Here is a 13,844-nt window from a genome sequence, read left to right on the forward strand (position 1 = left end):
TTGTGAGCGATGTGCGCTGAGAACAGCGTTAGGAAGCCCCCTGATGTACTATTAGCCTGTTTATTGTGAGTACAGCTGGAAACGAGGTGAGGCCAGCTCTACTTTCTGGTGGGACCTTTTCCCAGCTGTTGCTGGCGCTCCCGGGTGAGCGCTGGACTCACCTGTGCTCCTGAGGAGAGCCAGGCTCAGGAGGAGCCCTGTGGTGAAAGGGTCGCCCCGGCCTTTTTGCCTTTGATCCCCTGGAGCAACACTAATGCTGCGTGGATGCCCTGTCATTGCTGTGCCTTCTCCTTTTCTGCTCGGACATTTGTTAGTTGTTTCAGCCCCAAAACCCCTGCGCAGCCTGCGGGAAGCGAGGGCCTGTCCCCGGGCACCGCCGGGCCTGGCCAGCGGGCTGAGGGACGGAGCCACCAGCCCCCCGGCCTCGCTCCGCCGTGGGGGAGCGCAGTCGGGAACCTGCCCCCCGCAAACCAGGAGCGGGCCCTGGGGCTGCCCCGATCACGGAGCACGTACCGGGAGCCAGCGAGGAGCCAACCGGGCCCTCAGCACTTCCTACCGCCCCCGCGGGGGACGGCCGTTAGGTGACCCCCGCCCCTTCCCGGGCTGCGCGTGCAGGGGGCGAGGCACGAGCACGCGAGGGGTCAACGGCGAGGCGACGGGGTGCGGCGGGGTACGGCGGGAGGGAGCGAGGGACGGAGGGCGGGCGGCGGCCGGAGGGAGGGAGGGGCGTCCGGGTCCCACGGGCCGGGCCGGGCGGGGGCGGGGCCTGCTGCCGGCGCCCCGCCCCGCCCCTCACACCTCCCCCCGGGGAGCGGGGCGGGGGCCTTGGCTCCTCCCCTCCCCGCCGCCCCCGCCCCCGCCCGCGCGCGGCGGAGGGGGCGGGGCGGGCGCGCCCCCGCGCAGACGCGGACGGCGGGGCGCACGCAGGTGGCGGGCGGCCCCGCTGCGCTCGCTGCCGCCGCGGGCCCGCCTCCGCCGGGGTTAGCGCGTCGCCGGCGGGGAGGGAGCGAGCGCCGGGCGGCCGGGCCGGGGCTGTCGCCGCCTCCCACGTGAAGGGCCGTAGCCGCCCGCCCGGGCGAGCGCCGCGGCCGGCCGAGGAGCCCTGCTGCTCCGCAGCGCGGGGGCTTCCCCTCCGCCTCCCCCCGCTCGGGGCCCGGACCGAGCCTCTCGCGGGCCCTGCGGGGCGCCGCTGCCCCGCTCCCGCCCCGCTGCTTCTGGGAGGCGGCTGGCGCCGCGGCGCTGCCCCCGTGAGGAGTCCTCGCGGGGTGGGCGTGGGGAGGGGGAGGCTGCGGCGGCCCCCCGCTCCCGGGCGTCCCAGCCCTGCCGGCGGTGGGCGCGCCCGGGAGGAGCCGCCGAGCCCGCCCAGCCCTTTCAGCCCGCGGGGGGTGGGACGCGGGGCGCCGCGATGACTTGACGCCGGGCCGCGGCGTGCCGTGCCGTGCCGTGCCATGGAGGGGATGACACGCTTCGTGGTGGCCTCGGCGGCCGCGGCGCGGTGGCGGCCGGCGCTGCCCGCCCTGCTGCCGCTGCTGCTCGCCGTGCCGGCGCTGCGGGGCTCGCCCGCCGCAGGTAAGGGAACAAAGGGGGCCCGCGGGGCCGGCCGGGCGGCGGCAGGTGTGCCGGGCCGTGAGGGGGGGGTCGGCCGCTGCTGCTGAGGGCAGCTGTCCCCGCGCGCCGGCGTCCGTTAGCGGGCGCGTGCGGGGGGGGGGCAGCGCCGGTAACAATGCGGCGGTGCCCGCGGGCGGGGGCCGCCTCTGCGCGCGGCGCTGCTGGGGAGCTCCGCCAGAAAACGCGCGCATTGTTCGCAGCCAAAGCGCGTCCGCTCCGGCCTGCGGCCGTGGGCAGCCCCGACGCGCGGGGAGGGACTGGGACCCCTCCCGTGGAAGCGGAGGAGAGAACCGGTGTGGGGAGGGGTGTTGGTGTCCCAGACCTCCCGGGGGACCCGATGTTTCGGGTGTGTGGGGTGTCCGGCTGGTGGTCGCCCGGAGTTGTGGTCCCAGCGCCCGCTCCCCGCCTGCGGCCCTCGGAGTGCCCAGCGCGTTTGGGGTGGGGTGCCGCGTGTCAGGCGGTGGTAGCACCTGCGGGATGCAGGGCAGCCTGGTTCTCCCATCGCCTTTCGAGTTAGGAAGCATCGGAGCCCCTCGAAAGGCCGCTTCCCAAGCACACCCGTGGTATGACTTGTGTGTGAAGAGAACTGTTCGGGCTCCAGAGGGTGGTGTGTTCAGTAGGTGTTTCAAAATAGCCAGGAATGAGTTGACCCCCTTTTTTCCCCTCTTCTTTTCTCTAGTGGCTCTAGACATCAAAATTAGTCTGTAGTTAAGCAGACAGTTTAATCACAAAGACGTCTCATTTGGTTCTGCTCCCATAGCACTTCTCGGTTCATCTTTAATACTTTTTTTAAAAAAATGCAACAACTAACATTTCATAGAAAGGGACAATTTTGCTGTAACTACAGGTTTTCTTTTTGGTAGATAACAGGTATGAGGTAATACATTTTTATCAAGGTCAATAAGTCGTTGATAAGTGGTAAGAAGCGATAAGAACCTGCATCAGCCTATTTCATGAAGTGGACCAACCACTGTTGACTCTCTTATTTAAACACAAGAATCGTGGTGATTATTGTTGGGTGCTTAAGAAGCCTTGGTGTTATAAAACATGCTTATCTTTTTCATAATGCTTTATTTCCACTTCAGAAAGTAGTTTGTGTTACGGTGGTGACTGGTTAGCTTTTCAGGGAAGTTACGCTCTGCTCCAGCTCCCTTCGTAGCCAACAAGAGATGTTCCATTTCCAGCCAATGTGAAAGCTGATAATTTCTAGTAAGCTTCAGAGATTCTTTTTCTTAAATAGAACAGGCTTTGCATACAAATAGGAGAAGGCAAAGCAGTAGGTTCATAAGTTGGAGATTTGCTTGGGGTTTTTTTGCCTCTTTGAGGTTAATAGAATGGCTGGGTTTCTTTTTCTAGATTTTCACAGTAAGTCAGTGAAAGCTTCTGTTTTAGTTGTTTGTCTAATACTTAGTAGTTCTTAATTAAACATTGCTGTGGAGTTCTGTAAACTTTTGTGTGATTGCTGTGCATTCTTGTATAACTTAAAAACAGCAGTAGAAGTATTGTGTAACTTAGCCAGTGTTTGGGCTGCTGGAAGAGAGCACTCGGAGACAACGGATCTTGCCCAAAGCGATGCTTTCCTGCTCACAGTCTAGGGCAGGAGCCTTTCAAGCCGCTTTGATTTGCGAGTCCTCTACCTTTTCTCTTTTCACTGGGCATGTGAATCATGTACAGTGAACTTTAGCACACTGAGAGCAAACTTGCTTTTCATAGACTTCTTAGAAATGGTCCATTGATTGCAGAGATTTAAAGACTGTAGGTTGCAGAGAACAAGAATATTCTGTTCCTTTTTGGTTAAGGTGAAATGCTTTATTAAAAAGCATGACAGGAGTCTGATTTTGGGGAAAATCAGGAGTCTTGGGCCCATAATGTTTAAAAAATTAGGACACAGCCTTTATCCTAATCTTTTCTTTAGCCTTGAAATGTTTTGATGGTATAATGGGTCGTGTGAAACAGAAGAGATGTGTGCTGGTCATATGCAGTAGGCTCGGACAACGTTCGCTTAATTGCTCAATAGATTTACAGCTCCCTGAGTAGCTCTCTTTGGTGCAGTTCATTTGCTTTTCAGTGCTATTTGGTCTTGACCAGTTTAGGAACAGCAAGAGCAAACTCCTACAGCTTTGAGTTATACAGAAGAAGCATACAGTAAGAGTGGAATGGCTGTTACAGCCACTTGCTTGCAGTTGAAATAGAAAAGTGAATGTCAGTACTTAAGAAAATTAAGTAGTAAATCAACTTGGATTTTGGAATGCTTGATCCAGCTCCCACTGAAGTCACATGTCGCTGAATCAGGGCTTCAGCTTCCACAGTTAAGCAGATGCTGAACTCTTAGTATGTGGATAGGCTGCTAGTGTGCTAAAGGTAGGTACATATTTGAGCACCTCTGTGAACTAGGGCTTTGGTCAGGCTCTATGAATGCCTTACTGCTCAGCCCAGGCTGTGTTTTTGCTTTTGTTCCATTGCACAATCTGTGCAGCTCCCGCACTGACAATCAGGAGGATTTATCTTGTCTTCCTGTGCTGTTTTCATGGGAGAGAGGAGAGCTATGCACTGGACTCAGAAAAGCCTGCAGTGAGTCTCCTCAGAGACTCAAGGACTAAAGACAAGTTGTGGAGGTCAAGCAAGGAATCAGATGTAGCTGCCTTATGGGACAGTTGCAGGATATTGTTTATCCAACTTAATTGCATGAGTGTGTTGCAGACACTTGAGTTGGCATCATGTCTCTTGTGGCCAGTTGAGCTTGTCAAGCTTGCTTCCAGTTCATTTTCACAGAAGACCCATATGGTTGGAGGATTCCCTTTAAGACTGCTTTCTATGCTGTGCTTGCTTTATTTATGTCAGCCTCGTGTCTACAAGCTACACTTGCAATCGTGCCAGAGGAAATGTGTTTTTTGTTTGCATGTTCTTTCAAGCAGTTAGAATGCTAAACAAGCTAGTGGACAGTGCAGCTTTTTGTTCAGTTGTGTCTGTTTTGTGAGTGACATTTTTTTTCTGTGAAGCAAGGTCTTAGATTTCTCAGGCAGGGCAGAGACTTGAAATATAGCATGCCTTTAACAAAATAGGCTCTAACAGCTTTCACCTACCTTGGGTAATAGATTGCAGGCACTGGACACATTAAAGAGCAGTGATTCTTGCTGCAGCACAAATCTTTTTCAAGAGGTCTTGGGAAGCTGACGATTCTGGTAAGTGGCAGGTTCTGACAACCCAGTTCTTATTTCTCAATTCAGAATGTGTGTGTGTGGGGAGTTGCTTGGGAGAGAAGTGAAGCAAAATAGGCTTCTTAATAATACACTCTCACTTCAGCTGTGGGAGACATGGCTTTCCTTCATTTGAAAGTAAATCTGTTTATGGATGATGTCCTAAACTACCAGTGAGTCTCTAGCCTTGCCCATTGTGGTGTACAGTATGAATAACACTAATTGCGTAAGAGTTATTATGGATGATGTCCTTAACTACTACTGTGTCTCCAGCCTGGCCCATTGTGGCATACAGTATGAATAACACTAACTGCATAAGAGTTATTAAATAAAGTGTGTCGTGGGAACCTATGTATAAGGAAATAGCACAAGCTATCTTTTAAATTTTGTCTTAGAACCCCAACGTTAAGTCAAATGGTAGCATTAAATGAACAACGCAGACTTAATTTCTTTTTTGGCTCATGTATAAGAATCATATTTTCACGGAGTCCTTGTCAGTACAGCCAGTTTTGCACTCTGGAGTTGCATGATATGATGTCTTTTTTTTATCCCTTTAAAAGTCATATATTTCTGTGCTTTTCTTTAGTGGTTGCTAAACACACATGAGCTCAATAACAAATTCAGTTGACACTCCCTATATGTGCTGTGTTTTCAGCTGTTGATGTTATTGGAGACACCTGTTTTGGAAGACTAAGGGAAAACTTTTCATAAGAGCAATGGATTAGTAGTGTCTTCTTCCTAACACATGAGCTGGGGAAAAGATAGACCTCACCATCAGTAGTCATGTCACTGATTACATCAGTGTAATTAATTGCATGTAAAATGCACAGAATAAATACTGAAAAATGGTAGACCGGGCTGATTGTGCTAGCTTTTATTAAAGCTGTAAGATGTTGTAAGATGCTTGTAAGAAATATTACTGCTTTGCAGCATAGTTGATAACAAACTTAACTGTTTCAGTTGAAATTTTATAAATTGTGCATTTTGCCATGGGCTGAAGCTTTTTTCTTTGCAAAATGTCAGTTGAAAGAGTTCAGCTACTTTTCATGTTGAGGCAAGAGGAAAACAATGGTTTCTGCTTTGAGTTCTGCCAGCTTCTTTTCTGAACAACTTCAATACCCTTATGCTTTGGAGCATGAAGTTAAAACTTTGGCAGATTGTGTCTGCTCTGAAGGGGATGTTTTCTCTGCTGCTGCTTTGAAAGTGATTTTTTTCAAAAGCTTGTAACAACCGAATTTAGGCACACATGGCTATGATAGAGATGATGCATTTTTTTGTCTGCTAAAACTTGGATATATCCTATTCTCATGGAACCTCACCTACCTATTAATACCGACCAGGGGGTATGTGTGTGACCCAGGCAGACATACTAAGCATGCTTCCCATAGCCCAAAATGATATGTGAAAGATTGGATTTACCTGTGAAAGTCTATCTAAACTGCTCCAGAAGTGGGACTGGATTGAGCTTTAGGACTGAGAACTAGCACCTGCCTGCCTTGTGTTTAAGGATGTGTCTGTGCTATGTAATGGAGTGCTTTACTTTCTTTAGGGTAACTCGGGCATCTACCTTGTGGTGCGGTGTTGTGTGGTGGTACTTAATTGCATTAGGCCCGAGAGGGAAAATGGAGAGAAGGCTTTTAGAAGGAGCCAGCGTGGGACTTGGATTTAGTTAAGCAGCAGGAGCGAGAGAAGGGTCTATGGATCTTTTGCAATGGCTGTTCTGCTCATTGATGAGATGTGTGCAGAAAACTGGGAGTTATAGGAGGGGAAGAAATACACGAATTGCAAGAGGGTTTGTGAGAGGAAAGAAACAAACTGGCAGGGCATGAAGACTAGGAGGCAAGACATTAGGTCAGGAGCGGGAAATAGGAATGTGGGTGAGGGAAACTGCAATGCAGAAATTAATCCTAGAAGAAATAAGCAGTGCAGCCTGGTAGTAGGATGAGCACACTGGGAAACACAGATGGACTTGGTTTAAAAAAGGAAAATAAACTTCCAAAAAATAGTGTTGATAGGAAGAATCAGAAGTAGGAAAGGTAAGGGACTGGGACAAGACTGGAAGAGACGTGACTGGAAGAATCGAGCTTGGAATTTAGGAACAGGGACGCATGTGCCTGCTGCTCTGAGACCCCTCCAGAATTTGGCAGAACCCAGGGCTTCAGAGTGTTGGCCCTTTTCTCCTCTTAGCCAGGAGCATGATAATCTGCTGCTACTCCTTGAACATTTCGTGAACATGCATGTTTCAGCCTTGTGACAGAAGTGTTTTTCAGAGTTTGTTTTAAAAACTGGAAAACTTCCTCCACATAAATTGTAGCAGCATATGAAGACTGTAAAGGCAAAAATCAGCAAGTTGGAAATATTGACGTTACAATAACCTGTACAATTTTAAACTCCTTCTGTGCCTGTAAGTTATGGTACAACTATACCCACATGATCACAAAGTGTATATCCATATAGATAGTATTTATAGCTATATAGGCACCTGCACATAAATATCTGTACATACACATACCCACATGCAGACAGGACCCTCATCCCATTCAGTGTACAAAACTGATCCTGCTCTGGGGAGAAATGGGTGTTGGATAGCAAATTAAGAATTTATTTGCAGGACTCTTGCTCCTTTTATAGCGATGTTCAAAGGTGTGAAATGAATGAGGCAGAGGACAGGGAAGTTTGAATAAAGGTTTCACTGTTAATTAATTAAATGCTGTCCTAGACAATTGAATTGTATTGCTCTTGCAGAGTTTCAGTGATGTGAGTGAATTGCTTAAACCAAGTTTCCCACAGGTGGTCACTAGCTGTGTGTTCCTCCTTTACTGGACGTGAGACCTCTGGGATCTGTGTTGCAGAAATGCTGAGTGCTTACAGCTGCCAAAGAAGTCAAGGGGAGGAGTTCTTGAATAGATGTTGTGTCTTTAATTCTAAATACTCATTAATGTTTCAAATTAGGCACTCAGAATTTGACCTTGTTTCTTAGTTTCACCATTTGTAAAATGTAATTTCTTAGATGTAATTTCTTGTTTGATTTTCAAAATAGTATAAAATGTTCAGATGCAATAACAGTGAGCACAAAAGAAAAGTTCATCAGAAAGCCAAACACTTTTGTCTTTATCATCCACTGGATCTTTACTGTCCTAAACCAGTCTACTGAACTTGAATCCACAGAAGAGAAGTGTAAGAAATAAACTATTTGTAAGCAAATAGAAAGTAACAGGTAGTGGTGTAACAGTATGCATTTACCATATTAAGACATTTTAGTGAGAGTTAACTAGCCTTATAGATGGGAAGATGTACTGTGCTGTATCAAAGTGTAGTAGGATTTTGTCTGATATTTTTTTAAATCAAATCTTCATAAAAATAACTCATATTTATGGTTGCTGATGTTGCTCACTTTCAGTTTTAGCAGTTTCAGCCTACGTCCCCTACCTGCCTGTTTTTAACGCACAAAACGTTTTCTAATCCTTTTAGTCCTCTTCCATTCTCCCCTGTGATTTAGAGAGGCTTCTATGAATTAATTCCCTGTATAGAATTTTGAATTGGCTTTAGCCATCTGGTCAAGACAGTGTGTCTGGTCTTGTGGATTGAAATAGAGGAAAGAGGCTAAAATTCATCAGCAAGTAAGGGGAGGAGGAGGGAGGAATGCTGGAAACATAGTAAAAGAAGGCGCTGAAAATCCAGATGCTTTTCAGTAAGGCAAGTGCATGATAGTATCATACTGAAGGGGCTGAAAACCTGCACAGCCGTAGGATGGGGAATAGGCAATGCAACAGTGCTGTATGAAGGGATCTGGTGTTTATCGTGGATCACAAACAGAATGTGATTCAACAAGATCACAGTGGTGCTGGATCTCATGAACACATGGGTTACGGTCTTTGACACATCCTGTGTAATAATGTGTTCATTCTCTTCAGTGCTCCAGCTGGAGTGCTCTGTCTAGTATGGGACCTTGTCCTTCAAGGAAGACACAGGCTACTGGAGAGAGTTCAGATCGCAGAAGTATTGGGGTTGCCTAATCTAGAACAAAAAAACCAGGTGGACAGGACTTTATTCAAACATATAAAAGACAAATACAAAGAGAAGTGTAATAAGCAGTTGTTCATGTTGAGTAAGAAAAGAAGTAAAATATTTGAATTGCAGTGAACAAAAACAGGTTTTCTAACTGCTGATCTTTCTAACAGTGGGGATAATGAAACCCTGAAATACATGGTTTGGAGCAATAACGTAATCTGTCACCAGAGTTGTAAGAACAGCTTGTATAATGATCTAACAGAAGTGGATTGCAACAGTGATTCCACAGTGGTGTAGAAGGATGGAGTAGATGACCTCCTGAAATATTTTGCAATTCTGTTTTTGTGAGATTCTACAAATAATGTAATTTATGTGCAGATGTGCAACATTGGGGCCAATATCTGTTCATTACTGAAAACTTTGGTGTGCTGTTCAAGTGAAGAAACAATCTGTGGTTGTATAGTTAAATACTGTGTCATAATGTTTATGCAGAGGAAAGCTGAATGAGGATTTCATAGGTAGCCTTAGTAATGACACTTCCTAAGTGTTGAATGATTTTAGGCTTAACAGTTTTGTAAGGTTTCAAAGAATATTTTGTAATCCTTGCTATAGTGACTTTATCCTTAGTAATAATGGGCGGGTGCACTAATTTTTTACGTTAGTCTCTGTGCAAGTTCAGTTTTTTAAGCATTTTATAATACTGCATAGATTGTCACTGAGAGGACAGGTACAAGTAAATGGTGTGGATGTGATTCTGCGTGTGTTATCTTTATTAATCAACTGAATTATTAGCATTTGTATATCTAACAGGTGGGATGGAAACACGGTTTCCCACAGCATTCTCCTGGAGAAACTGGCTGCTCATGGCTTGGACGGGTGTACTCTTCGCTGGGTTAAGAACTGGCTGGATGGCTGGGCCCAAAGAATGGTGGTGAAAGGAGTTTACTCCAGTCGGCGGCCGGTCACAAGCGGTGGTCCCCAGGGCTCTGTGCTGGGGCCAGTTCTGTTTAATATCTTTATCAATGATCTGGACGAAGGGATCGAGTGCGCCCTCAGTAAGTTTGCAGATGACACCAAGTTGTGCGGGAGTGTTGATCTGCTTGAGGGTAGGAAGGCTCTGCAGAGGGGTCAGGACAGGCTGGATCGATGGGCCGAGGCCAGTTGTATGAGGTTTAACAAGGCCAAGTGCAAGGTCCTGCACTTGGGCCACAACAACCCCATGCAACGCTACAGGCTCGGGGAAGAGTGGCTGGAAAGCTGCCTGGCAGAAAAGGACCTGGGAGTGTTGGTTGACAGCCACCTGAATATGAGCCAGCAGTGTGCCCAGGTAGCCAAGAAAGCCAATGACATCCTGGCTTGTATCAGGAATAGCGTGGCCAGCAGGAGTAGGGAAGTGATCACCCCCCTGTACTCGGCACTGGTGAGGCCGCACCTAGAATACGGTGTTCAGTTTTGGGCCCCTCACTAGAAGAGAGACGTTGAGGTGCTGGAGCGTGTCCAGAGAAGGGCAACGAAGCTGGTGAAGGGTCTGGAGCACAAGTCTTATGAGGAGCGGCTGAGGGAACTGGGGTTGTTTAGCCTGGAGAAAAGGAGGCTGAGGGGAGACCTTATGGCTCTCTACAACTACCTGAAAGGAGGTTGTAGTGAGGTGGGGGTTGGTCTCTTCTCCCAGGTAACAAGCGATAGGACAAGAGGAAATGGCCTCAAGTTGCGCCAGGGGAGGTTTAGACTGGAGATTAGGAAATTTTACTTCACTGAAAGGGTTATCAAGCATTGGAACAGGCTGCCCAGGGAAGTGGTTGAGTCACCATCCCTGGAGGTATTTAAAAGACGTTTGGATGAGGTGCTTAGGGACTTGGTATAGTGGTGGTCTTGGTAGTGTTAGGTTTACGGTTGGACTTGATGATCTTAAAGGTCTTTTCCAACCTATACGATTCTGTGATTCTGTGAAAGGGAGGCATTATTAGTGCTCAAAACACTTTACTGATATTTCTATGAAATGTATAGTTGGGCAGGCTAGGAACTTGTTCATCTGGGCACAGAATTTAGGATTTACTCTTGCCTTAGGGAAGGGAGAGATGGTGAAAGGAAGAGGTCCTAAGTGATGCAAGGTAGTTGGGAGACTGAGCAAATAAATAGCACTAGACCAAATCTTTCAGTTGCCTGTGTTGTACGTACCGCCAGCCAGTGCAGCCCATGGCTGGGGTCTGGGTTGAAGGGTGAATGCAAAGCTTCTGTTCTTCGATAGCTGAGAGACAGCGGGTGACTCACCCGGTGACTGGGAAGTGGCTGAGATTCCTGACTGGAGTGGCAGCCACTGGGAGAGCAGCACGGATGTCCTGGCCAGAGCTGTGCGCTTGCTGGCCTCCGCTCAGGCGTGTGCAGTGCTGCTCAGCTCTGCAGCAAGTGTGTTCTGACAAAGCTTTTCTGGACTGTCAAGGCAGTGGGGAGCTGTCTTTGCACTCTTTGTCTGAAATTGGTTGGTATGGCAGGATGAGAGAGGGTGGATAGGAATTTTGATCAGGAGCATATTGAAACAAGGAACAACAAAGATAACACTAGGGGCTGGGGCTAGTGTAGGAGTGGGTGAAATTGGGAATATGAATTAGGGTATTGATGGTGGAAGGCTTAGTTGAGAAGTGCTGTGGTAAGAAGAGAGCTGCTTGATATTGGTTAAGTTAGAGGTTTTTGTGGCTCCCCTGTGTATTTGACTTGAGCATCCTCTCTTTAGAGCTTGCCCTAGAGCTAAGCAGAAGAAACTGAGGCACTTGGCATAGGGCATTTTCTAAAGGGGTAACTGGGCTCAGTTGTAGTAGAAAACTCTCAGGAGCCTGGTAAGATATATTTGAAAACTGTACGTGCACCTGAAAATAGATGGTCACATAGGACAGGTAGACAATACAGGTAAAGATGTTTTTTCTCTGGTACTGGTACAATTTACAGATTTTGTTTTCAGCCTATTTTTTCTTAATTCACACCATTTTGGACTGAATTTCCTATTGAGTATTTTCATACTGAATAAGAAAATCAAACTGATATCATTTCTTACACGAGAAGAAGGGTCTCCTTTTGTCTGCTTCCCAGCCAGTAGTGTATGGAACTAGTTTGTGGGTACTCTCTAAGTAAAAGTTCTTTCCTCATTTAAAGGCAATTGTTTGATACTGCAGGGTGGTGCAGGGACTGTTTATTCTCCTTCTAGTTGGGTGTGAACTCAATTAGATGTTGAGCCTGTCTCACCTTTTCCTGTGGCTCCTAATTCTATTGTAAATAAATTCCACATCATGTATGCAAATTGCAGTGAGCACTGCTCAGCCACAAAGCCACAATGATTTAGTTCAGCATTATTTGGAGACAAAGCTCCAAGCATTTATGTAGCAGACCCCTCTGGGCTAATACCACGTTGCTTTTTGAATAGAAGGCAGGCAGTTGTTTATCAACCACACTGGGTTCTGATTAGGTAACCTCTCCAGTGGATGTCTGTATTTAAAACTGGAGCTAGTACTGAATTGGGACTAACTTGTGTGATATATTGGGATAGAAATTGCATGTCACAGAACAAAATCCTGATCTAGAGCAGAAGTCTGGTTTGAAGATGTTTTCAATTAGAAGCTGACAGTGACCTTACTTCCTGTCCTTATGCTGAAAGATGAAACAGATTTGGGCTTCCAGCCATTGACATTCAATTTTTAGAAGATGTAATTTGTTCCACTCTGAAAGAGGAAAAAAAAAAGTTTTCCCTTTGTCTTTCCAGAGTGCATGTGCTTTTTATAGTAATTTGGTTAAAAAAAAATATGTAAATGTTCATCAACATAGTAATCAAGGTTTTGTCAAGAAATATTTTATCCAGTATTAGTACAAGCAAGGAAGTTTCAAGGAAATAAATTGTGTTTGTCTGTTTACTTTGTAGTCTTCTGTGAGTAGTTACTTTGCTGCTTCTATCACAGCCAGGTTCTTAAAACTGTAAAAATTGTCAGAAGGATTAGGATAGCTGAGGAATGTGAAATGAATGTAAATCCATTTTGCTTCTTTTTAAATTGACTGGATTCCAAGTAGACAGTGTCACTTGAAAGTATAATCTTAAAATCCTGGGAGCATTAGAAACTTAGAAACAAAACTGAACATAGTTGCTGTACTGGAGTATTAATTCTTATGATTCTTTAGCATTTACTGCTGCTGTTTACTCTGTGTGAAGTTTGTTAAGCACTGAGGTCAGGTGAAGATAGTTCTAGAAATCTCAGTGTTAAAGAGGTTCTTTCAGATTTACTAAAACAACACTCAAATTAGTTGTTTTTATGTATGTCTTGAATGAGCCAAAACCATTATTAAAACATGCTACTGATGTGTGAAATTGCACTGACAGTTTAGAATGGTGGTGGTATTTTATATTTGGAAATAAAATACACCCTTGAAGAACAGAATGCAACTTTATGTTGTATCATGTATTGAGTACAAACATCCATGTCATTTAGGTAAGATACTTCAGAAATATTCTGCAGTACTTTCCCTCATTCCTAAATAGTATCAGCCTTGGAGGTCACATCTAAAACTTGTTCTCTGTAAACATGATGTTAAATAGCTTTCTAGATATTTTTAAAAGCAGAAAAATATATAAATTTTACGTCTTCCAAATGCAGGTGCAAGAGTTAATATGGTTTAGGAAGACAAGTATTTTGATTTGAGTGAATACTTTAAGCTCCTACTTCCATTTCTCATACATCAGAAGTTACATTTCTAATGAATTAGTGGACTTGGGTTTTATGAAGACGTATTTTGAGATTTGTTGCTTTTAGTTTTGAGAGAGTTGGAAAAAAATGAGAATTTTACTAGTAGAATGAAAGTAATGAATTAATTAAAATTATAGCTATTGGAATTCTTCTGTGTGTTTAAGATCAATCCTTGTAGGTTGAATTATTTGGAGGAGGACAGGTGAAAAGCACAGGTGCATGTTAAATATAGTTTGTCATAGGCAGTCAAAGCAACCACCCAAAACAGCAGGTGTTTATGCGGAACATGCATATAAGCTCAGGC

At 46.3% G+C, this 13,844-nt stretch overlaps 1 protein-coding gene across 5 annotated transcripts in view; it reads left to right on the forward strand.

The window, feature by feature from the left end:
* Positions 1 to 907: 907 nt before the first annotated feature.
* The window catches only part of KIAA1549 (KIAA1549 ortholog), a 149,862-nt gene continuing 136,925 nt past the window's right edge, over positions 908 to 13,844 (forward strand). For all 5 annotated transcript variants that reach the window (XM_072871846.1, XM_072871866.1, XM_072871856.1 and 2 more), the window contains exon 1: positions 908 to 1,569. In XM_072871846.1, coding sequence (XP_072727947.1) covers positions 1,449 to 1,569 — 121 coding nt within the window. In that variant the 5' untranslated portion in view covers positions 908 to 1,448. The remainder of the gene's footprint in view (positions 1,570 to 13,844) is intronic.

The sequence above is a fragment of the Ciconia boyciana genome, chromosome 1 (assembly GCF_034638445.1).
Source record: "Ciconia boyciana chromosome 1, ASM3463844v1, whole genome shotgun sequence".
NCBI classification, from domain to species: Eukaryota; Metazoa; Chordata; class Aves; order Ciconiiformes; family Ciconiidae; genus Ciconia; species Ciconia boyciana.